General features: G+C 36.1%; 1 protein-coding gene across 2 annotated transcripts in view; it reads right to left on the bottom strand.

The window, feature by feature from the left end:
- Positions 1-531: 531 nt before the first annotated feature.
- Positions 532-24,677, bottom strand: part of LOC111059238 — a 71,165-nt gene continuing 47,019 nt past the window's right edge. The window contains exons 4-6 of one of the 2 annotated variants that reach the window (XR_005572187.1): positions 6,675-6,809; positions 1,236-1,721; positions 532-985 (exon numbers count right to left, since the gene is read on the bottom strand). Coding sequence is in view for 1 of the 2 variants with exons in the window: in XM_039435733.1 (XP_039291667.1) it covers positions 1,644-1,721; positions 6,675-6,809 (213 nt within the window). In the remaining variant the exon portion in view is untranslated. Of the gene's footprint in view, positions 1,722-6,674; positions 6,810-24,677 lie in introns of both variants that reach the window. The other variant, XM_039435733.1, reaches the window with a different exon arrangement.

Raw genomic sequence — 24,677 nt, 5'->3', positions numbered from 1 at the left:
CGAGGTCTACTGTTTGCAGAACTAGTAGTTAGAACAAGATAAAACAATCAGTATCATCTGCAAAAAAAATCTGGTTGGAACAAGATTTGAACTTGGATCCCACAGTGTGAGACTCAACGCTTCAGCTCTTTCTGCCACCATTGGCTGGTGATATTAGAGGCGAAAAAGTAGGAATATGAATCACTGTGTCTTAAAAGATAACGGCGCTAGATACAAAAAAGTAACTTTCAGGATGGAGGTTGGTCTGCGGTTTTTTAAATTACAAAAAAACCGGAGGTCTTATCAAAAATCGTTACACAACATACGTTTCTGCGCCTTATTTCAAAGAACTTGCATACCAAAATAATTGCACCCAAATCGGACAATAACTGCGACTGTAACTGCGGTACAAACAAACAAACAGACAAAAGCCAATCGAGTCGAAACTGAGACCTCAGCTTCGCTTCAGTCAATAATTTTGCAAGCAAAGGTGTTTCTATGTCATTAAATTGACTACAAGGGTCTTCTTTTTGGCAGAACAGAACAAAATGATACTTGGATAAAACATTATTTATTCAATCAACACTCCACACAGTAAAAAGTAAATTATTTTGAACAAAGCCCAATGTGATCCAGAGTACAGCAATCTTTTACCTCTTGTTTCAAACTTAATCATCCATAGATTATTTTTTTATTGCAATAATTGTTTACATATTCTTTTGCTGCAGCAATGAAAACTGCTGGTTACTATTGTGCTATTCAGATCTTGGAAATGTAGGTATATACTATTGTGACATGAGTAGGATTTAAGTACTTATTTCATTGGTTGATTTTTGTGTTTGGGTTTAAGATTTTTCAGGAGAAAAGAATGTGATATTAGAATAACAATTTCCTCAGTTGGACTTTGGTGAGAAAATTTTCATTTAGTGAGTAAGCAATTTCATTGCGGTGACAATAAGGGCCGGTTCCGAGCTCAGGATTTAGCTGAGTTCTGAACTTTAAACAGCTGGAGTCAGAAAATTGGCTTTTCGAAGTTTTTATGATAGTCTTCATTTTCTCATTTCTATTATTGGAAACGTTTTTCCTGGACGAAATATTTCTAAAAAAATCAAAATAGCTGAAACTTCACACTATTTTCTCTTTAGTCTATTATATTTTGTGTTAAATTTTCTAGTTTTTTGAAATTTAATTTAAACGTGGACTATGACTACGCCCCGTTTCGAAAAGCCAATTTTCTGACTCCAGCTGTTTGAAGCCTGGAACTTAGCTGAATCCCGAGCTCGTAAACCGGCCCTAAAAGAATCATGGTAGCTTGATAAACAACAACATTTTATCACCTAATAAATTTATCATTTATTGAGCAAACTATTTGTAATTCGAAGAACGAAATATGTTGTAAATTTTATCAAAATATTTTCCCTACGGAAACTACCTGTCAATAAGATTCTGCTAACTTCATACATTTTTCTAGAACAAAATGGGTAAGTTACTAAGTAGGTTCTCGATCGAATATTGAAGCAATAATAATTTATTGATGATTAAGTTTGAAACCAGAAGTTTCATAGAAGAAATATATAGTATTACAAACAAACAACTCTCACATACTGGAATTTTGAATAATCATATTATTGTTTTCAATGATACAGTGTAGCGCATGTGGAATATTACATCAACGATGCGAGTCCTGCTTCAATTTCGTCTCTAGTTGTATCGACATCGCTTGGGTGGTCGATGGTTTTTATCTGTAAAGAATAAATGCAAAACAGTTGCTTTATCAAATTCCGCAATGGACAATTGTGACAGTCCGGGTGCTGTAGCTTTGCTTATCGGTGGAGGGCAACTAGACTACAATACATCACTACATTTTCACTTTCCTTGCCCTATTACCACAGGTAAGGAAAGTATTGCTTTCCGAAAAAAATTCTCATCTATTGCTTTTCGATATCTCATCTCCCAATTAACGGAATGACTTGAAATTTTGAACGTAAGGTCCTTACAATATAAGGATCCGAAACGAACAGTTTCGATCAAATGCGATTCAAGACGGCGGCTGAAATGGCGAAAATGTTGTCAAAAACAGGGTTTTTCGCGATTTTCTCGAAAACGGCTTCAACGATTTTGATCAAAGTTCTACTTGAAATAGTCATCGATAAGCTCTATCAACTGCCATAAGTCCCATATCTGTTAAAATTTCAGGAGCTCTGCCTCATCTATGCAAAGTTTGATTTTAGATTCTTAATTATCAGGCTTCAGATACAATTTGAACAAGAACTTTTGAGTGGAAAAGATTGAGCATGAGAATCTCTACAATTAATGTTCAGTAACATTTCCACCTGAAATTAAAAATAAGCTCGAAATTCGAGAAAATGTGATTATCCAATTGCAAACTGTTGGCAACTGTTGATTCTATTAAATGATTCACTATGAAGAGATGGCAGACCTCGTGTGTCTTCAGAGTAATTGCCCTGTCACCAGCTGGCTCAAATCTTTGAATAGTAGACTTGAGATGCGCGGGAACACTAGCGTCACGTGATCAATTTTCATAACGGCAAGGAAAGTTGTGTGAGTGCGCCACACCAGATTTTTATGGAAAGTTTTGTAAAAGCATTGCTAGCAATGGCGCGCTGCAAACTGCACCTAGCCGACAATTTTACGAAATTGATTTCCACACGTGGATCGGTTTGAGATTTGTTCACAGTTTTCGTGGAACGTGGGTCACTCATTCATTGTACTGCGCAAGCCTACAACTAGCGCATGCGCCGTCAAGTATGAGTCATGTTGATTTATCTCATGTTGTTGCTCAATTTTGTTTATTCTTACGTTTTGAGAAATGTGCAGCCCATAGACTATCAGCCAAGTACTCTGCTTGTAATGTTTCGACATTGATGAACATAATCATTAATTAAAAAATAACTATGGATCGGATGAAAATGATTCAGACACCAATAGTAAGAATACATTTTTCCCGTGATTTTGATATAGCCTAACATTTTCACTCATTACGACATCCCTCAATTCTAAGGGAAGTAATATTAATTTATAAGAGAAACATATTCTGGCATTTCTTTATTTCCTTATTTTTTTTGGCAACACAATATTTTTCGTAATTTCTTCGGTTGGTGGTTGGAGGGCCAGTCAATATAAGTTGAGACAAGTCACTTCCAGTAACAACAGGAAAAATAATGTGATGTCAGTCATTTAGAAGAGAAATAAAGAAATTCTTATAACAACTAGACAACGTGATTTTTTCTGTACTTAATATAGGTATAAATCTAATAAATAAAGACAATATAAAAATCTTGTAGTAACCTTTATTTTTCAAAAACTTTAAAATAGACCAATAGTTCAAATAGTTCAACTTATATTGAAGGTATAAATCTAATTAATAAAAACAATATAAAAATCTACTACAAGATTTCTATATTGTTTTTATTAATTTGAACTATTGAACTATCTCAAAGTTTTTAAAAATAAAGGGCACTACAAAATTTTTTTTTGTTCTTATCAATTTGTTAAAAAGTAGCCCATGTGAGTTGAATGTTTTTAGGTATAAATCTACTATAAATTCTACATCGACATGAAAGTTCCATTAATTAAGGATCATTGAACTCACAATTCTCGTCCGGTATTCCTCAACAGAAAGACACTATTGAATTTTATAATACCATTTCTTCAAAAATTCATATTTATTTATTTATGGTATGATTCTATCAGCATTTTGTAACATATTTAATTCTGATTGATAAATAAAAATCCCTAGTTGAAATATTTATAGGTCTAAGTAAAGTAATTGGCTAATATCGCCAAAGAGATAACGTAAAGATTAGATAATATCAGATGTCCTGGCTAAACTGTACAACAGCCTAAGAGGAATGGAAATAAAATATATAATATTATATAAAATATTGAAAATTGAGGTTAGGCATAAACATTTAGTGATCGGCGACCTAACAATCGACCGAGCCATACAACGTAGAATCTGACCAAACACCTTGGCAGAAATTTATTGTGGCAAAAAAGTATGCAATTTGAGGAACTAAAAGTCTCACGTGGCTAATTATTGTAATGTATGAAACAACTAATAATCTATAAAAAATTACTTGGCATGTAAAAAGCACATTTAAAAGTTACGGCAGGATTATCGGAAAGGTTGGATATGGTTACCTACCGTACTGATTTGAGACTGTATCCTATAAAAAACCACGACCTGATTTTTATAATTATTCTATAATTGATGCCAAGCAGGAGGCTAATCGTTATTTAACTATGAAAAATAACGTGACAATTTATATCTGATTCATTTATTAACCGAGCGAATTGATGTCCAATATTCAAGTCAACGGTTTTACATTTCTCTTTATGTTTGAATGTTTATATGTTTCGCATTTACGGCAAAACGAAGCAATAGATTTTCCTAAAATTTGACAGGTATGCTCCTTTTTGAATTGCGTGTCGTTGTATATATAAGGCTTTCAGGAATATTGAATTTCAAGGATGATATGAAAGGAAAAGGAGCCTCCTTCACGTGAGGAGTCAAAATCAGACTATAGAATATAGGTATGAATCTGATCCAAATCGTTGGAACCGTTTTCGAGAAAAACGCGAAAAATCCTGTTTTTGACAAGATTTTTGCCATTGTAGCCGCCATCTTGAATTGCATTTGATCGAAATTGTTCATGTCGGATCCTTATAGTGTAAGGACCTTAAGTTCCAAATTTCAAGTTATCCTGTTAATTGGTAGATGAGATATCGTGTACTCAGACGCACATACACTCATACAGACACACACACACACACACACACACACACACACACACACACACACACACACACACACACACACACACACCACACACACACACACACACCACACACACACACACACACACACACACACATATCGACCAATACCCCAAACCCACTTTTTTGGACTCAGGGGGCCTTGAAACGTATAGAAATTTAGAAATTGGGGTACCTTAATTTTTTTTTGCAAAGCGATACTCTCCTTACCAATGGTAATAGGGCAAGGAAAGTAAAAACTACAGAAACACATTAACAAACATGATAAAAAAATACAAGTATGACTACTATAATAATATACTACTCCAAAGCAGAGGCAATTCGAAAAAGACATGGGAGTATATCAATGATCTATTGAATATAAAACGAGATAAAAAAATACCCAATATAGATCCCGAAGTCTTTGAAAGAATAATTGAAAACTTCAACAGTAAAAAAAAACTTTAACAACTTTCTTAGACTTGGCAAAGGCTTTTGACACTGTATCTCAGTGAAGATTATTAGACAAGATGGAACACCTTGGAATCAGAGGCTTGGAATCAGCTTGTGCATAAGAGAAGTAGATTAATCAAGCTATTTTCAAGTTATATAGTTCTCTAATTTGATGAAATTTATATATTAGAAATACGTTTCAAGGTTTCCTGAGTCCAAAAAAGTGGGTTTTGGGTATCGGTGTGTGTGTGTGTGTGTGTGTGTGTGTGTGTGTGTGTGTGTGTGTGTGTGTGTGTGTGTGTGTGTGTGTGTGTGTGTGTGTGTGTGTGTGTGTGTGTGTGTGTGTGTGTGTGTGTGTATGTATGAGTGTATGTGCGTCTGTGTACACGATATCTCATCTACCAATTAACGGGATAACTTGGAATTTGGAACTTAAGGTCCTTACACTATAAGGATCCGACACGAACAATTTCGATCAAATGCAATTCAAGATGGCGGCTACAATGGCAAAAATCTTGTCAAAAACAGGATTTTCCGCGATTTTCTCGAAAACGGCTCCAAGTATTTTGATCAAATTCATACCTAAAATAGTCATTTTGAGCTCTATCAACTACCACAAATCCTATATCTGTAAAAATTTCAAGAGCTGCGCCCCATTTATGCAAAGTTTGATCTTAGATTCCCAATTATCAGGCTTCAGATACAGTTTCAACCAAAGATTTTGAGTGGAAAAGATTTAGCATGAAAAACTCTACAATTAATGATCAGTAACATTTTCATCTAAAATTGAAAATAAGCTCGATATTCAAGAGAATAAGACTATTAAATTGCAAACTGTTGGCAACTGTTGATTCTATTATTAGATCATCCACTATAAGGAGATAGCAGACTTCGTGTGTCTGCAGCGTTATTGTCCTGTCACCAGCTGGCTTAGATCTTTAAATAGTAGACTTGAGTTGCGCGGGAACACTAGCATCAGTTGATCAATTTTCATAACAGCAAGGAAAGTTGTGTGAGTGCACCAAACCAGATTTTTATATAGAGATTTGAGAAAGTTGTTTTGGGGCTGTTTTTTTAATTTCTAATGCATTTTATCTCGTTTTCTTTTTGAAGTTATTGATCCTGCAGTTATCCCTCATTCCTTAGAGCAACCAGTTGCATCCGAAAAGATATGCAAGGAGCTTTTTGGACCTACGTCCTTTTAGCACAGAGCAGCCTATCAGCTCGCATTCGTACAACATGCTCTTTCCATTGTTGGTGATACGTTGCAATGAAGAATCTCTGTGTGTCCATCTAAGGTCTCTGAAGCCTGATGTTACTGCTCAGTTGTGATTATTACCTCGCGAACCATACCTTGCCAACATGCCTGTTCAAAGACACGGAGGCAAAGCTACGGGATGCATTCTATACCATGATGAATTCCATGCCAAATATGTTGAGGCGAATATAGATTCAATACTCACCAGTTTACCATCTTTGTAGTAATATAATGCAGGAATGCCTACGCTATGGTAATGTGCATTGAAAGAAGTTGGTGGAGCTTTTGGATCTGCCATTCCATAGTAGCATTTGACTTTTGGGTATCTAATGCAGGCTTGCTATGGACAGAAAATAGCAAAGTTTAAAAAATTGTCTGGCAAGTCAAGATGATTGTTCAAGTTCATGAAGATGATGAAGAAGAAAAGAAAGAAGAAGAAGAGAACGGGGAAGAAGGAGAAGAAGAAGAAGGAGAAGAAGAAGAAGAAAAAGAAGAAGAAAGGAGAAGAACATGAAAATTTGAATGCACGTTGTCATCTTGCAAATCAAGTTTGAGAATACGATGCAGTACATACACAACTAGCGCCCAGCGGTCAAATGGGAGTGATACATGGCTCCGATACACACATACACTTTTTACGTCGTGACGTCATCACTGCCAGTCACACTATTTGTCTGTCACTCATTCTCTCACTCTATCTGGAAGTGATAACGGTAGCCTATATACTTTCCGATTAAAGTGAATCCTTATCTCTACAATAATCTAAGTTCTATAATATCCATATTATGCTTGGTTTCCAAATGACAGTCAAGAGTTCAATCAAACTGTTTATGAATGTGTAAGAAAAAATTGAGCCCTTTTGCTGTACAAACATCCTAGTCGTTATTGTTAAAGTGTTTTCTCCGACAATATGTAAGTATAATTGGAATGAGCTGGCATATCTAAAAATACTTACATATTCTCCGACCTATTTCACTCGGGGGAAATAATACTCAACGCCTATAGTTACCATGAAACTGTCTTAAGGATATACGATTCCTGCTCACATTCAATTCCCATGAACGAGAATTAAAACTTCTGATGTTATCCTCATTCAAAACCACTGAATATTCTTTCGGCAACTTAATAGTGTGTTTAAAGTCACCTTCACTTTCAACATCGATAATTTCAAGGTGAATTTCGCCATTATCGATAAATGTTACCTTTGTTACCACAAACCAATCATAAGGATAAAATTCAAAACCCCAATCAGCTAGTGGATTTGCTTCTACAGAGAACTCATTGAAACTTCTCCAATCAAAATAGTTAGACAACATGTTGTGAACTTGTCGGTTCAACTGTTTAGACTGAAGTGTCGCGTGCGCGCGCGCGTGCGCGTGCGTGCAACACTCCCCTTGTTGAATGTTTCTCCAGACAAATGACAAATGCGCCATGCTCTGCTCACTGTGAGGTCTATGTTTTCCCTTCCCAAATTCTACAGATAAGAGTGAGTTCATATAACTCCTGCATCAAAAAAACCGTTACATACAATCATAGACACATGAAAAAATGTATAGACTGATTTATCATCTTGAAGCGCCATGTGTTAGCAAGAAAACCGTTAAAGTTCACTATGCTTCAAATTTCTCTCTCTCATAATATGTCAAGTGTTATCCTTCTACAAGATTTCATGTTTTCGGAGTCCAAACCCTTTATACTGGACTTCATCTTGAAGCAGCATGTGTTAGCAAGAAAACCGTTAAAGTTCACTGTGCTTCAAATTTCTCTCTCTCATATGCCAAGTGTTATACTTTCACAAGATTTTATGTTTTCGGAGTCAATACAACCCCTTTGTACTGGGCTAGACCCATTTTGGTTGTGATAATTTCGGCTACCTGATTTTCTGAAAGGTTATGTTGCTTAGCTTCTATCCAATTCATATTAAAGCTCACGCGTGCATATCTTGACACAATATCATAAGCTACCCTGTGGATGAATAAATTAAGATAATCTATGAATGCAGCCGAACATTGCAATCTCATAACAGAGCCCTCTTCTGAATTTTCAATTGCCTCAGCTATTTCATCACGAACGCTTTTCACAGCGACTTCCATCTCGTTTTTCTTAATAAAATCCCCTATATCATTTTTAGTTGCATACTTTTCTGCAATTTGATTAATCAGAATAGCAATAGCATCTTTTGTAATGAATTGTTCAATACCGTCCATAATATTAGCTTTTATTGCACTCACCATTTCAGATAATCGTTTTTCAAACTCTCCCTTTGTTAATGAAGAACTAGTCAATTTCTGCAAAGTAGATTCCAGATATTGCTTATCAATTGGCGATGGGTGTGTTTCATTTACTTCAGTAAAAATTTCTGTACTAAGCTGTTTTAATTTAGTATTGAGGTAGTTTCTGTCCAGCACCTCCAAATTCTTAATTTTATCTGATATGACTTCTAATTTCTCATCTAAATAACCTTTATCAACTTTATCGATGTTAATACTGTCCAACTGGGATGAAAAGCTGTCTGTTAAAGTTTTCACTTCTCCTAGAGCAGATTCTAAAGTTAGAGTTCTCTCTGCAATAGCTTTATCGATATTGGTGCTAAAATTTTGTAATGAACTTAGAATATGTTCTCTTTCAATTATGCTCACACCGATATTCTTAGTATTTTCTGAAACGAGTTTGGTTATTTGCAAATCTAAATAAAATTTCACAGCTTTGCTGATTCCTTGTTGATTTATCGATTCGATTATTTTCTGTGTTATCGAGTCAATATCGCACGTAAGATTAGCGTTAGTAGGTGTATCAATCCGACCGAATCGATGCAGAGTCATCGTAACACTAAACAATTAGTTTTGCTTCTTTTAGCTCTTCAATTATAGAGGCGATCTCAACATCATGTCCAGTGTTGCCAGAAGCTTTTGAGGAATAGAGTAAATTTAATCTTTCCACTAATTTGTCAAAATTATCAAAGTATTGATAAATTCTATCATGAGAATTATTTTTTGCAAATTTCAATAAACCCCATCCCTTCTTTTTACTGATTTTTTTACTGGGAAATAACTTCTGAATCATTTGCGATTTAATTCCCTGATTTTGTTTAAGATACCCTCTTCGATCTAAATGTATGCCTGTAAGTGTTAAGATTTTGACGTGTCGTCTTATAAATTGGTTTGCAGGGTGACACTTCAAGAAACTGTGTTACGTTCCCACGTTATGCGCTCATAATGAGAGTGAGTGAGAGCATTCGTTTCAGTTCACAGTCGTCTGGAGAGAGCACGAATAGGAGCAGTGGCAAGCAACCCGAAGGAATTCACCTGGAGAGAGAATGAAACAGAGCAATCAACCTGGGCAGGCGCCGCAAGCAATCTCCTGCGACTGCTTAGGTGAATAAGTGAATAGGTTATGTTGTAGTAATCACAATAATGCATAATCACATAATCATGCATAAGTGAATAGGTTATGTTGTAGTAATCACAATGTTGTGGTTCAGTGCGAGATTCTTTGAATAAATTAATGTTTTCAATATAATTCTCTGTATAAATATTGTCACAAAGTGAATTTTTGTGATGGATGGAGAGCCGTCGTCTAGTGTAATTTAGCGAATTTATTCTGTTTTAGAATAAGAATAGGATCGACTGCCGGATATATTTTGTCAGACTTGTAGTAGTGTATGCATTATCACCATCGCCGCCAATCCCTATGAATCAGCAGCAGCCGTATCATCAAAACGATAAGTGGCTACCGAGTCGGGTTGGTATTGCTCTTCATGAAATTTCTGGAATAGAAATATTGCTTACCGGCCTGAATTAGTGTAGCAATTAGTATCATTGTCATCATTAGCTGCACCCTTAACATCAGGAGCAGCTGAGTCAAACCCTGTCACATGACCAGTGGCGTGATCGTCTTTTCAGACTCTCATTGGTCGGGAAGCTTTTTTCCCCTGGCCTCCTAATTTTCAGCGACCAGGGTGCTGTTTCAAGAAGACCTGGGAGAGAGGCAGTTGTTCGGTGAACGGGTTCGTGTACAGCTGCGTTCCGAGCGGCGCTCCTAATAGTGGTGTACTAGGGGGTTAATATTCTATTCTGTATTTTAGTGAATGGAATATTGTATGTCAAATTGCCAACTGTATTTGAAGGTGGATTCTCCTGGGGGATTTTCTTTCTTGTCGGTAATTTTTCCTGAATTCGTATCACTGGGGGTGAACGAGTTATCCTTGGTTTTGAAACCTGTAAGGGATCTCAAGTTTGTGCTACAAATAAGTGAGTGGGAAATTTAGCTAGGCTCTTATAGCAGATTATTTTTGAGGGCTTAATTCTTAAGCCTCGACTCTGTCGCTTCACGACGTTTTTAATTATAATACGGGAAGTTGGAATCGGTTCACTATTCTCCGTATCAGTATCCACGTCGATTCAGGTAATTGTATGTCAGGACTGGTAGTCCGTATATTTTTCCTTCCCTGTAGTAAGGTGGCCTTCAGTTTAAAGAGTAATTTTTCTCCATTGAATTTTTATTCTTGTAGGGAAATCCCTGTCCTTTTTAAGAATAGTTTTTCTCAATTAATTTTTATTCTTGTGGGAAAATCCCTGTTCCTTTTGAGAATAATTTTCTCGATTAATTTTTATCCTTGTAGAGAGATAATTATCATTTATGGTAAATTTTCCTTGCTTAGTTTTCATACTATAGAGTGGCTCTGTATTTTAAATTCGCTTAGCAGTTTCTGACTTGCTGTATTCCAAGTAGGAAAAGTCCAATCCTTTTCCTAGAGAACTCAGGTGCAGCTTGAGTTCGTCCTTGTCAAAGTTTCTAGACTGCGACGTCCATTCTCTTTCTTTCTCTTCACTTTCCCTATTCTAAAATTCTTCTAGCTCTCAGGTACAGCTTGAGGACTTCCTCGCCGAAGTTTCTAGACTGCGGCATCCTTTCTCTTTCTTTCTCTTAATTCTCCCTGTGTTAAAATCCTTCCTGATCTCAGTTCCAGATTCGAGATCGTCCTAGTCGCGGGTTTTCAGACCCGCGAATCCTTTCTAAAATTCTTAGAAACCTGTCTTCTTCAATAGCAGATATCATTTGCTGGTTTTCCCTGTGGAAAATTCACAAATTTTCCCGTGATCTCAGTTGCAAATTAGAGATCGATCTTGTGGTAGTCCTTAGACTGGCAATTACTTGGAAAAGTCTATTGAAATCTTTTCCTGAATTGGGAGTCTCTGACTCGATATTTTCCTTGTGGAAAATCCTGGAAGAATCCTTTCCTACCCTGACAACGACAGACTGTTGTCTTCCCGATATTATTCTACAGACTGTGTCTGTTAGAAATCTTTTCTATCCTCTCATAATAGTCGACATACTGACTATTAATTTAAAAGCATTTCGGATGATTGAGAGTGATTCCCATACCCTTAAGGGCAGTCACAGATTGGCCCTTAATAACCGGCGCGCAGTCATCAGATTAGCGCCAAAATCCTGTTTAGCAGTTTCAGAATTGCTGAAAATTCTTTCGCAGCTGCAGGCTCGCGATTCAGAAATCCGACACCTGAAACCTTATCCTCGAATACTACTAGTAACTCCATAGTTCCATCATACCTTTACCCCATAGCTCTCACCTTAAACCTCATAGAAAGACCACGTCCCGGGCTTGCAGGTACAGCTTGCTCGCCTTCAATTCGCAGTTGGTACAGATTGCGTACTACCTTTATAAATAGAATCATTGGTAGGGATCTGATAGTCAGATCCGTCTCCTTGTATAGGGTTATCTTAATCCCCCTTAACACCAACCCTGTATTCCAAAGGTCGAGGGCCGAATCGGCCAGCAACGGCACTGGCAAACACTCTTCCCCTGAAAGTAAAAATTTCGCGAAAGAAGCAGAGGGCAAAGAATCAGGATAGAGGGAGAAGTGTAGGTCCGGTAACTCCACCTGTCAGTACAGCTACTGACCCCGACCCATATCCGACTGTAGCTAGTCTGTGTTGTAGCAATACTTCGCAATTATTAGGAAACCTAGAGGGTAGAATAGGACATACTAATAAAATAAATGTTTTAAATTGATACTATTATTCCATCCTTCTTCCCACTATACAAATGAATATTCACATTAAAATTATTTTACCACTCAAAGTTGTTGTCACGTAAAACTTTCGCCTGTATACCGACTTTACAGGCAGCCATGCAATTTGTTATATTGTATGTCTTATTCCATGGAAGCATTATTTTTTTTATACCTATCCAGATCTCTCTGATTATAAAGATTCGAATTCCGTCTTGAACTGAATAATAACTCAAGTAGACCATGTGTTAAACGAAATCTTTCATTATAAATATCTATATAACCGTTATCAAATATTACTTGCTGATTTCCAATATAATACACATCATCTTTAGAATTGTATGGAATTCCATAGCTAATAGAATTATTCAATTTTTCCGCATGAAACGTTTTTAGATATTGTGACAGCACCTCATCGTTTTTACTAGAACCAAGTAAACTGTTTCCAAATTTAGTTGAGCTTAAAAGATTGCCTGTTTAACTCGCATAGCTTTTATCATAACTCAACTCCTCATCATCAATCTCCATGCTCTCTTCTTCCTCTTTAACTTCTTCTTTTTTTGGTTTTACACCATGATTGGAGTGAAAACTAGATTTTTTTTCCCAGTTCAATTATGGGCTCTATCAATGGTGAGAGCATTTTCCTATTGTATTCCTCCGATTGTTTTTCAAAATTAACTAAGCTTTTATGCTTGTCGCTGATTACTTTTCTCAATTTCTTAATCTTATCAATTAAACCAACGTTCTTTCTATTCAGCTTTCTGCTGCGTGTTTCAGACAACATGACTGCACAAAGAATTAACATTCAACAAACAAACATTACATTTAAAAAAGGGTTTGGCTTAATAATTCATTAAAAATTTTTAAAAAGGAATAAGAAAAGACCCTAAACTCCATGTGCATCCTCTCGGGGTGGGATCTTAAGCCAGAAGAAAAAGGTTTTCAGAAAAATTTGCTTCTTCCTAGAATAATTCTATAAGCTACTCTCTGATTGGCCTTCAATTTAATAGACTCAATACAATTGGTTGCCTTGGGAATCAGGGCTTCCTCGGCTTTATAATAGAAAAAATTAAATAAAAGAAGTTTTTATACAGATATATGGGGTATTTATCTTAAATTGAATTCATAAATAAATCGTAACATATGATTTTAATAGATAATACATTTTGTTTTTATATGAGTTTTGTATACTCTTGATTTATCATGCTTTTTTGGATTATAATAAATATTTATATAGAAATAATAGTTATTTGTATTTCTACACATCGACTTCCTTTAGTATACATAATATATCCTTTATGAGTGAATTTTATATGATTCAACCGGTCATATGGGTTGATCGAATAATCAGCTGATTCGTTCAGTATTGGTTCGGATAATTATCGATTTATCCAAGATCGACTAATTCTTTTCAAAACGTAAACAAGTAACTCTAACCTCAATGTTCATGCATTTTATTTTATTTTTTTTTTTTTTGTAATCCGCCAATAATAATTATGCCGCTTTATAATTTTTGATCTTACCAATGGGTTCTCATAATTATTAAATCACAATAATACATGTTTTCTTATCGTTTGTTGATAATGCTATTACTCCTAATCACTAATAATACTTGATTTGAGTTGATTTACTCTTTAGATAGGTCTAACCTTCTTTCCAATTTTATAGTTCTATTACATTTCAATGGCTCATTTGAAAATATTTAGTGGTTTTAAATTACCACGTGACACAAAACGCCCTCTGATTTCTGATTTAAAACGACAATTCGAGAATATAATATAAATTTTATGATCCAGTTGGTTTTTGATCAGAAATCATACATGTTACAAAGTCTGCTAATAACTCCACTGAGAATCCTACCTCCTAACAATTCAACAACATATACAACAATAAATAAATTCAATTCAAATACATATGCCTTACATCGGCCAATCTCCTTCTACACACAATACAATATAAACTATCTCCTCCTCCATACATAATATAAATCTTTTTTCTAATCCACGCTCTGCCCTCAGGCCAGAAGCACATTTGAATGTTGGTGCAAAATCATTGCCAACCTAACAAACTGATAATTCTCCGACTTGCAGAGTATAACATATTTTCTCCCTCAACATAGAACAGTGACTTGTACATTTTCATTTCATTCTCTTGCAGAAATTGGGCTTTGTTTTCATATAATGGATATTTTTAAGGATAATCTTTGGTAGGTTTTATCAACAAGAACTTCTTATTCCTCTAATACATTGAGACTTGGGATTAATGCTTTTGGTGGTAACTATGCGGTTTGATCATTTGGCGGATAATTTTAGTGATTTTCTTAATAGTTTATACATAAATAATAATAATATAATATCTTTATAATATCTCTACATGCAATTCACATTTATATGACACTTGATCTTCTTGTTCGGGGTATCAACTTTGGTGATTTAATAGGCATTGACTACTCTGGTTTTCGTAGTGGACAGCTGGTTTACGTTGGCTTCGGTTTGTCACTTGTCGCCATCTTGATGTTTCTTCCTGCTACATGAAGGTAAGTTGGCTTTTAACATTAGAAGTTATTTATTCTCTTGTTTCATTAATAAGAAGGTGGTAAAAAAAAATGGTTTCTAAATTTTTTATTTCTTTATTTTCAGGTGTTGTTGTTCAAAGTGGATACTCGTCTGCGAAATAAGTGTGTTGCCTGGTGTTTGTTTGGTACGTATTTGTTGACAGGTAGGTCCATGAATCCAAATATTATTGTTTATATTCTTATCGCTTATTGTCTCGATAATACGGTTTGAGATTAGAAATATTTTCCCACCAAGTTAAATTTGGTTTGCTTTCTTCCTACAACTGAACGGTATTACGTTCAGTTACGGCTGCTGTCCGGTTGTTATTTATAGATGAGGCTGTCCTTATGATGATTTATTCTTCATAAATATAAAACCTCGGTATCTTGTATACCTTTTCAAACAATTCTTAGCTTCCTTAATGGTTATATATTTCAGTCCATTCTTTTTCCAATCATCTTGTAGTCTTAATGCATTTTTCCTCTCACTTTCATTTAATATTCTTGGTTTCAGTTCGTTATAAATTAGTAGGCTCACAACAATAAACATTTTTATAATATTACCTTTCCCATCATCAATAATAGATTCTTCTAATAACAACAACATAATATCTTCTATCATACCTACAACACAGTCCTTTATCCATATCACAGCCATAACAAATAGTATACAATATATCAGAACATTTATCATTTCTTTAACAATATAATCTCTCAACATGTAATAGTCAGGTACTTTCACTCTCTTATTATAATTTCTTATTTCTTTTACTCTTCTTAAACACTGTTTATCCTTCATCAAACTCAATACGTAGTCCACTTTATTATTATCATCCATGCATGTTTCAATCGTAGTTTTCCTTTCAGTTCCGTTTTTATCCCTGTATGAATCCATATTAGTCCTTCCAGTAGCTCCAGTTTCATTCCATTTATTATGTCCATTTTGCCGGTCACATCGCTGATCTTCTGCTTTAAAGCGAATGTGCCGCGGATGCATGCCGTCGATCTCCGGTCCTCCATCCTGGTTTTGGTCCGGTGTCCTCCTCGGGCGTTTGAAACGTGCATGCGGCCTCCATCGTCGTGCGCGGTACTTCTTTTTCTTCCGCCTGACTTTCCGCCTCCGGGCCTTGCGGTGCATGCCTCTTTTCTCCTGTAGTCGGTCATGCAGTCGGTCGTCCGGTGTCTGCCTCGGGCGTTTCCGTCTCCGGGCCTTGCGGTGGGCGTTCCTCCGATCCTGCATGTTGTCCTCCTGGTACTCACTGGTGTCTTCCTTCCCATCCTTGGTGTGCCTCGGTGTGGTCGATTGATGCGCGGGTGTAGGCTCGGTGCGCGGATGCTTGGTGGTGGTCCTTTGATGCGCGGGTGTGGCGTTCAAAACGAGTTCATCGCATGTGGGCTCCATATTACATAATTCCTCTACTGTAACCTGGTGTTCCTCGGTGGCGGGTTGCTCTTCCTGCGGTGATGGTTCTTCAGTGGGAAATATAAGGCTCAAGAGGGATTGATGTTTACAGGGCGTTTCAAGTGCATGGCGGGCGGCGGTTTTGTGTGGTAGGCTGTCTTGTATGGGCTCCTGTGTGTCTGGTGGTGGGTCATTTGCATGTTGATTTTGTGTTGTCCTTGTTGTATGTGCTATTGTATAAGATGTATTTGTTTGGTTATGATTTTGTTTATTTTCGTCCTGTTTTGTGAAGGTTATTTTCCGTTTATTATTTCTATTCCAGTGATCTCTGTTATCATAATATGCCTCTTTGTGATGCTGTTTACTGTTTCGGTATTGGAACTTATTTCTATAATTATTATCAAATGATTGAACTCTGTTATTATTTTCAGTATACTTCGCTCTTTGCGCATTTGCTCTAGCATTTGCTATATGATTTTCATTATTACTGTTTTGTTTGAAATTACTATTTTGCTGATTAAAATTTCTTGCTTGTTTATTTATATGATTTGGCTCAGAAGTAGCTGATTGGATAGAATGTAAATGTTCTATCATTTCTTCACAACTGGAAATCGAAGATACTGCCAGTGTCATGCGAACATTGTAAGGAAGCTTTTTTGATAAGATGTGAACCAGTGATGAATCAGCTAGAGATTCGTCTAACTGATAGTTTCTATACATTAAATCTGTTATAAAATCAGTGTAGGATTGTCCATTTCTGCTATCATAAGTGCATAAAATAATTTCTGATAATGCGTCCATCTGTTTACATTTGCTCCAATACTGTTGCAGGAACTGGGAGATGAAGTCCTCCAGGCTGTTGATATCTCGCATCCGGCTCTGGAAAAACATCAGCGGCTCGCCAAGTAGTAGACTGGACAGTTGGAAGCGCCATACTAACCAAGAGGTGGGTATCAATTCCTGAATAGCTTTTATTTGATCTATGAATGGTCTGGGTTGCATATGACGGTAGGAATTATCGAATTTTCCAAGACTTTGAAAAAGCTGAGTGCCGTTTACTACTTCATTCGGTGTATACTGCATTTGACTGACTGGGATATTTTCCATGCGTGTTTCTATTCTGGAGACTCGTTCTTCATTTGCGATCCATTTATCATTCATAATTTTCTTATGTGTATTCACTTCATCATACAATCCGGTTAGCTTCAACTGCTGTCCGCCTATAGCCTTCTCCAATATGCTGTATCTCTCACTTGATTTTGCCCCCTCCTCCGCTAAATTTGCCATACATGCCTGCACGTTACTTTGTTCCTTGACTATTTCTATTATTTTCTTATTATTTTCCTCCATTTTCGACTCTATCTCGCCCTTATTTTCTAACACCTTTCCCATGACCGTTCCCATGATAGCGGTGCCCAGCTCCTTACCTAATACGTCCACCTGTTTTTCAACTTCCTTTGGTACGTCATCCAACCGTTCATTTATTTGACAGGTAACATCATCTATACGAGTTTCTAGCTTTTTGATGATTGCAGATTGTGTATCTATTTTGGTATCAATTATATTTCTCACTTCCTCTTTGAAGTTAGAAAATTTTTCTTCCATCTTTTCCACACTTCCTTGTACAGCTTTGACATCCTGCTGTACGGCTTTGGTATTTTCCTCCACTTTATCCTGGATGGCTTTAGTGTTTCTTTCCATTTTTTCTGCGCTTTTGTCTTGGCTTGCTAATATTTGACTGAGTATGAGTTTGAGTTCGTTTGTAGAGTCATTGGCTATAAGATTGGTAAGGTAACCGACCGAAGAGTCTAATGTTGTATTGCGTTTTTCCAGGTTGGTGGCGGATGGCGGTTGACTGATCACGTCGGATGGTGATTGGGTGGCGGCATTCTCCGTTCCCTCGGCGATGCTTGGAGCGATCTGCGAAGACGCCCTCACTCCCTCATCTCTCTCAGCCGGACTCTCATCGGAATTAATCGCATCGACGACGTTATCAATCTTCGTAGAAGACAATTGGGCCAAGTTTTGCGGGTCGAAACTGATGGAGCATATGCTGCCTCCCTCTCTCTCTCGTGGGGTCTCCGCTGCATCGTCCTGGGGCTGTTGATTTGCCGGTGTCGTGGCTACATAGTTTTGGGGATGTTCGCTGAAGTATGAAATTTGCGAGTTAGCCGGCGACTGGTTCATGGTGACGTTATTATGGAATACTTCGAGTAAATAGCCAAGTGTGTTGCCAAGTCTCAGGAATATTAAAATGGATTCAGTGATAGTGCCTATTCTAGATAAAATTGTGTTGTGTTGAAGTTTCAAGTGTCATATACATATATTACAAAAAAAGACCTTCGAGTGCTACAGGTACGCTTATCAACATAGACAGATATGGCTTACAAATTACACTAATATAGTTCTTAGAATTTTAATTAGGGTCTTATCCTCCTGAATAACGATAGTATTATAATGCCTCAAATAACCTATAACCCTGGTCAGCATACAATGTCTAGATTCAAAGATCAAAATCAAATTTTTACTATAACTTTTATGGAAATTTCCATCCAATTTTCTCTATTATGAGAATTATGTTATCAGACTCGTGTGATATAGTTTGTCTGTATTTATGCAGCTTGAAAAATTTTAATTTGAAGAGCAACTCAATTATTTTAGCCAGAAACTTACAATAGATTATCAGATATATCTTGTTGAATCAACTTCAGATTATGCTTCTTGCAGTTTTCAGGTTTATCAATAATTTCATTAATCATTGATAGTGAGATTGAGTAGGTAAGCTTTTCATCACACTCCACTGGTTGGGTGCCATTGTGTGAAGTAGTGCTCCTGGGGGGGTTATCTCTTATGATAGAGTCCCACGTTATGAAGCTATTATGAGAAGTTGTAGATTGTAATTCCTTCACAGATAATATGATGTTTCTGGTATTTACAAGAGCAGTCTCTAAATTCCCTCTTTTGCGAATAAATTCACAAAAAATTAAGGCCTTCCGGCTTGCAAAATTACTGGGTTCAAACCTCAGCTCTAGCTCAGTGGTAGAAACATGAATTTTATAAGTACAAATAATCACCATAAGGTTCAAGGACCAGGTATTGATAATTCTTACCGCTGCTTCTATGAAGTTCTTGAAGAATACCAGTAAGGAAATTAAAAGAATATTTGATGACTGATTATCAGTAACCATGTATCACTAGAGAATAATCAGGACCAACTATAGTTGTTTCTAGTTGATTCTTAAAACGCTCGTCGTGAATACAAGTATTCACCAATATACCCTTTCAAAATTCCTTAGAACTTACAACGCCAGTTCTTGAAGCTCTCTGGATCCTTATATGATATAACTGGAACCTTATTAATATAATTTCTTAATATATTTGTTCTGGCGGATGAAATGAATATCATCAAAGGATGATAAATATTGAATGCTCTGAATAAGGTTAATATTATTTGATTCTATGATTTTAAGTGCTGCTAAATATTTGTTGGTACCAAAACAGCTCAAACTATATAACACGAGATGAGTTGGGATATAATAAAAAATTCTATAAGTTTGTATGCTGACATAAAACACAAAATATATTCCCATAAAACAGGTATGCATAAAATATTCAATAAATCTGTAATTCACTTAAATAATCTACTTTTAAAATCTGAATAATTATCACAGGCTTTGCTAATATTCACAATAATGAATTTCAAATTCATAAATATATTATATTTAATACTGGTACTTAGACTTCCAATCAATACGAAATTCTGCAAATAAGTGAGTGGGAAATTTAGCTAGGCTCTTATAGCAGATTATTTTTGAGGGCTTAATTCTTAAGCCTCGACTCTGTCGCTTCACGACGTTTTTAATTATAATACGGGAAGTTGGAATCGGTTCACTATTCTCCGTATCAGTATCCACGTCGATTCAGGTAATTGTATGTCAGGACTGGTAGTCCGTATATTTTTCCTTCCCTGTAGTAAGGTGGCCTTCAGTTTAAAGAGTAATTTTTCTCCATTGAATTTTTATTCTTGTAGGGAAATCCCTGTCCTTTTTAAGAATAGTTTTTCTCAATTAATTTTTATTCTTGTGGGAAAATCCCTGTTCCTTTTGAGAATAATTTTCTCGATTAATTTTTATCCTTGTAGAGAGATAATTATCATTTATGGTAAATTTTCCTTGCTTAGTTTTCATACTATAGAGTGGCTCTGTATTTTAAATTCGCTTAGCAGTTTCTGACTTGCTGTATTCCAAGTAGGAAAAGTCCAATCCTTTTCCTAGAGAACTCAGGTGCAGCTTGAGTTCGTCCTTGTCAAAGTTTCTAGACTGCGACGTCCATTCTCTTTCTTTCTCTTCACTTTCCCTATTCTAAAATTCTTCTAGCTCTCAGGTACAGCTTGAGGACTTCCTCGCCGAAGTTTCTAGACTGCGGCATCCTTTCTCTTTCTTTCTCTTAATTCTCCCTGTGTTAAAATCCTTCCTGATCTCAGTTCCAGATTCGAGATCGTCCTAGTCGCGGGTTTTCAGACCCGCGAATCCTTTCTAAAATTCTTAGAAACCTGTCTTCTTCAATAGCAGATATCATTTGCTGGTTTTCCCTGTGGAAAATTCACAAATTTTCCCGTGATCTCAGTTGCAAATTAGAGATCGATCTTGTGGTAGTCCTTAGACTGGCAATTACTTGGAAAAGTCTATTGAAATCTTTTCCTGAATTGGGAGTCTCTGACTCGATATTTTCCTTGTGGAAAATCCTGGAAGAATCCTTTCCTACCCTGACAACGACAGACTGTTGTCTTCCCGATATTATTCTACAGACTGTGTCTGTTAGAAATCTTTTCTATCCTCTCATAATAGTCGACATACTGACTATTAATTTAAAAGCATTTCGGATGATTGAGAGTGATTCCCATACCCTTAAGGGCAGTCACAGATTGGCCCTTAATAACCGGCGCGCAGTCATCAGATTAGCGCCGAAATCCTGTTTAGCAGTTTCAGAATTGCTGAAAATTCTTTCGCAGCTGCAGGCTCGCGACTCAGAAATCCGACACCTGAAACCTTATCCTCGAATACTACTAGTAACTCCATAGTTCCATCATACCTTTACCCCATAGCTCTCACCTTAAACCTCATAGAAAGACCACGTCCCGGGCTTGCAGGTACAGCTTGCTCGCCTTCAATTCGCAGTTGGTACAGATTGCGTACTACCTTTATAAATAGAATCATTGGTAGGGATCTGATAGTCAGATCCGTCTCCTTGTATAGGGTTATCTTAATCCCCCTTAACACCAACCCTGTATTCCAAAGGCCGAGGGCCGAATCGGCCAGCAACGGCACTGGCAAACACTCTTCCCCTGAAAGTAAAAATTTCGCGAAAGAAGCAGAGGGCAAAGAATCAGGATAGAGGGAGAAGTGTAGGTCCGGTAACTCCACCTGTCAGTACGGCTACTGACCCCGACCCATATCCGACTGTAGCTAGTCCGCGTTGTAGCAATACTTCGCAATTATTAGGAAACCTAGAGGGTAGAATAGGACATACTAATAAAATAAATGTTTTAAATTGATACTATTATTCCATCCTTCTTCCCACTATACAAATGAATATTCACATTAAAATTATTTTACCACTCAAAGTCGTTGTCATGTAAAACTTTCGCCTGTATACCGACTTTACAGGCAGCCATGCAATTTTTTATATTGTATGTCTTATTCCATGGAAGCATTATTTTTTTATACTTATCCAGATCTCTCTGATTATAAAGATTCGAATTCCGTCTTGAACTGAATAATAACTCAAGTAGACCATGTGTTAAACGAAATCTTTCATTATAAATATCTATATAACCGTTATCAAATATTACTTGCTGATTTCCAATATAATACACATCATCTTTAGAATTGTATGGAATTCCATAGCTAATAGAATTATTCAATTTTTCCGCATGAAACGTTTTTAGATATTGTGACAGCACCTCATCGTTTTTACTAGAACCAAGTAAACTGTTTCCAAATTTAGTTGAGCTTAAAAGATTGCCTGTTTAACTCGCATAGCTTTTATCATAACTCAACTCCTCATCATCAATCTCCATGCTCTCTTCTTCCTCTTTAACTTCTTCTTTTTTTGGTTTTACACCATGATTGGAGTGAAAACTAGATTTTTTTTTCCCAGTTCAATTATGGGCTCTATCAATGGTGAGAGCATTTTCCTATTGTATTCCTCCGATTGTTTTTCAAAATTAACTAAGCTTTTATGCTTGTCGCTGATTACTTTTCTCAATTTCTTAATCTTATCAATTAAACCAACGTTCTTTCTATTCAGCTTTCTGCTGCGTGTTTCAGACAACATGACTGCACAAAGAATTAATCTCTACTGAACGGTAAGAAACGTATCGAGCGAATCTCGGTACTTGCCGCTATTAATTCCACACTCAGTCATAATAGTTACAAAATTATGAGGTTTACAATTCCAAACTTTATGACAAAGTTTACTGAAATCTTTATAAGGAATATCTCCTCCAACATGATCTCTGTGAATTAATTTGAGACTCAATAAATCTATCTTGAAGATTATAATCATATTTGCATTGTCCCTAGTGAAATGTTTCTGTGTAGCTCCATAACTCTGAATTAAATATGCCGTGTCAATATTACGATGTCGTCCCATAGTAAAATATTCTCTTATTTGAGGTACATGATTAAGTTGTAAGTCGTCAAATATAACTAAAGAATATTCTGATATTTTGTTTGGATGAGGTATAGATTCAGAATTGTTGTTTATATAAAATCCAATATCCTTCATTTTTGAAAAGACTTTTCTCAAAAACAAGTACTTATCTAGATACTCGCTTTTAGTATGCAAGTATATAGTTTAAATCTCAACCCATTCTTTGAAAAAATTTAATTGAATAGCAAATTGGTCTTGCCACAGCCTGAAGAGCCTATTATAAGGATCCTTGCATTATGGGGTAACAACTTACCATTTTTACACCATGTTGGCATTTCTTCCTGTCTTATAACATTGTCGAAATTAACTATCGGGATATTACTCATGTTAGACACGTGTACAGCATGTGATCTGATAAGGAACTAATAATTTTTCGTAAGTTATCAAAGGAGCCCTGTCTCACTCACAACATGGGTGTGTATGGCTTATGTCATCGGAATGCAGTCGACAGGTGCTCGCTGTCGCTCTCCCCTTCCACAGCAATGCACTGATAGAAGTTTCTCACTTCAATATATCGTTCCCTCTCTCTCCCGCACCCTCTTTACTAGAATGCATCTGTTGCTCGCCCTTATCTAAGCCTTAGCAAATTATGAAAACGAAACTTCAGATTGAAATGAAACTGAGAAGCATTTTTTGATAAAGACGTATTATATTTACACCAAATCTTTCTCATATTTACACCAAATGGAATGTATTACAATGTGATATCACACTGAATGGAATGTATTACAATGAGATATTACAATAGATTATTTTTCATCTAATAGTTGACTTCTACTAATATAACTAGGTGTTGAAAATCCAATCCACTCAACAAGCAATCCTTTTTTGTCATGCTTTAATATTTTTTCAATCAGATATACCTGTCTCTCCAATTCGTTTAATTGTGTTTTTTTTATTTCTTCTCTGTAAAACCTACCACTAATTACTTCTCCATTTAGATCTCGCAAGCTGTACGTTACAGGTTGAGAAGGGAATATAGAATGAATCACAAAATACTCTGCGCTCCAATTTATGTTATAAGATTTATCAAAAAAAAAACCTTTTCTTTGAGATTCGTACAACATCCCCTAGCTCAAATTTTGGCTTCGAATTTTTCAATTAATATTGTCTATTGAATGCAGAATTCAAAGACATTGAAACACGATTACGATCTTTTTTCCTCACATCTTCAGGTTTCATTCTAATTGAAGTGTGCATTGTTGCATTATAATCGCGAACCAAACTGTCTAGTTGCGATATCCAGTTTTTGGTTCCATGTTCAGTTAAATATCTATAAATTTTTGCTTTAATTGTTCTATTAAACCTTTCAACTATGGAAGCTTTCTTATCGCTAAAAACATGGTAATGTTCAATACTGTATCTATCTAATAGCGCTTTAACTTTTGAATTGAAGAATTCTGTTCCCTGATCTGATTGAACAACTCAACTCCCTTATTTTTAGAAATAATTGGCTCGAGTGCATCAAATACAGATTGACTTGACTTCTTGTCTTTTAATGGTACA

Source organism: Nilaparvata lugens, chromosome 9 (assembly GCF_014356525.2).
Source record: "Nilaparvata lugens isolate BPH chromosome 9, ASM1435652v1, whole genome shotgun sequence".
NCBI classification, from domain to species: domain Eukaryota; kingdom Metazoa; phylum Arthropoda; class Insecta; order Hemiptera; family Delphacidae; genus Nilaparvata; species Nilaparvata lugens.
This window is presented reverse-complemented; position numbering and strand designations above follow the sequence as displayed.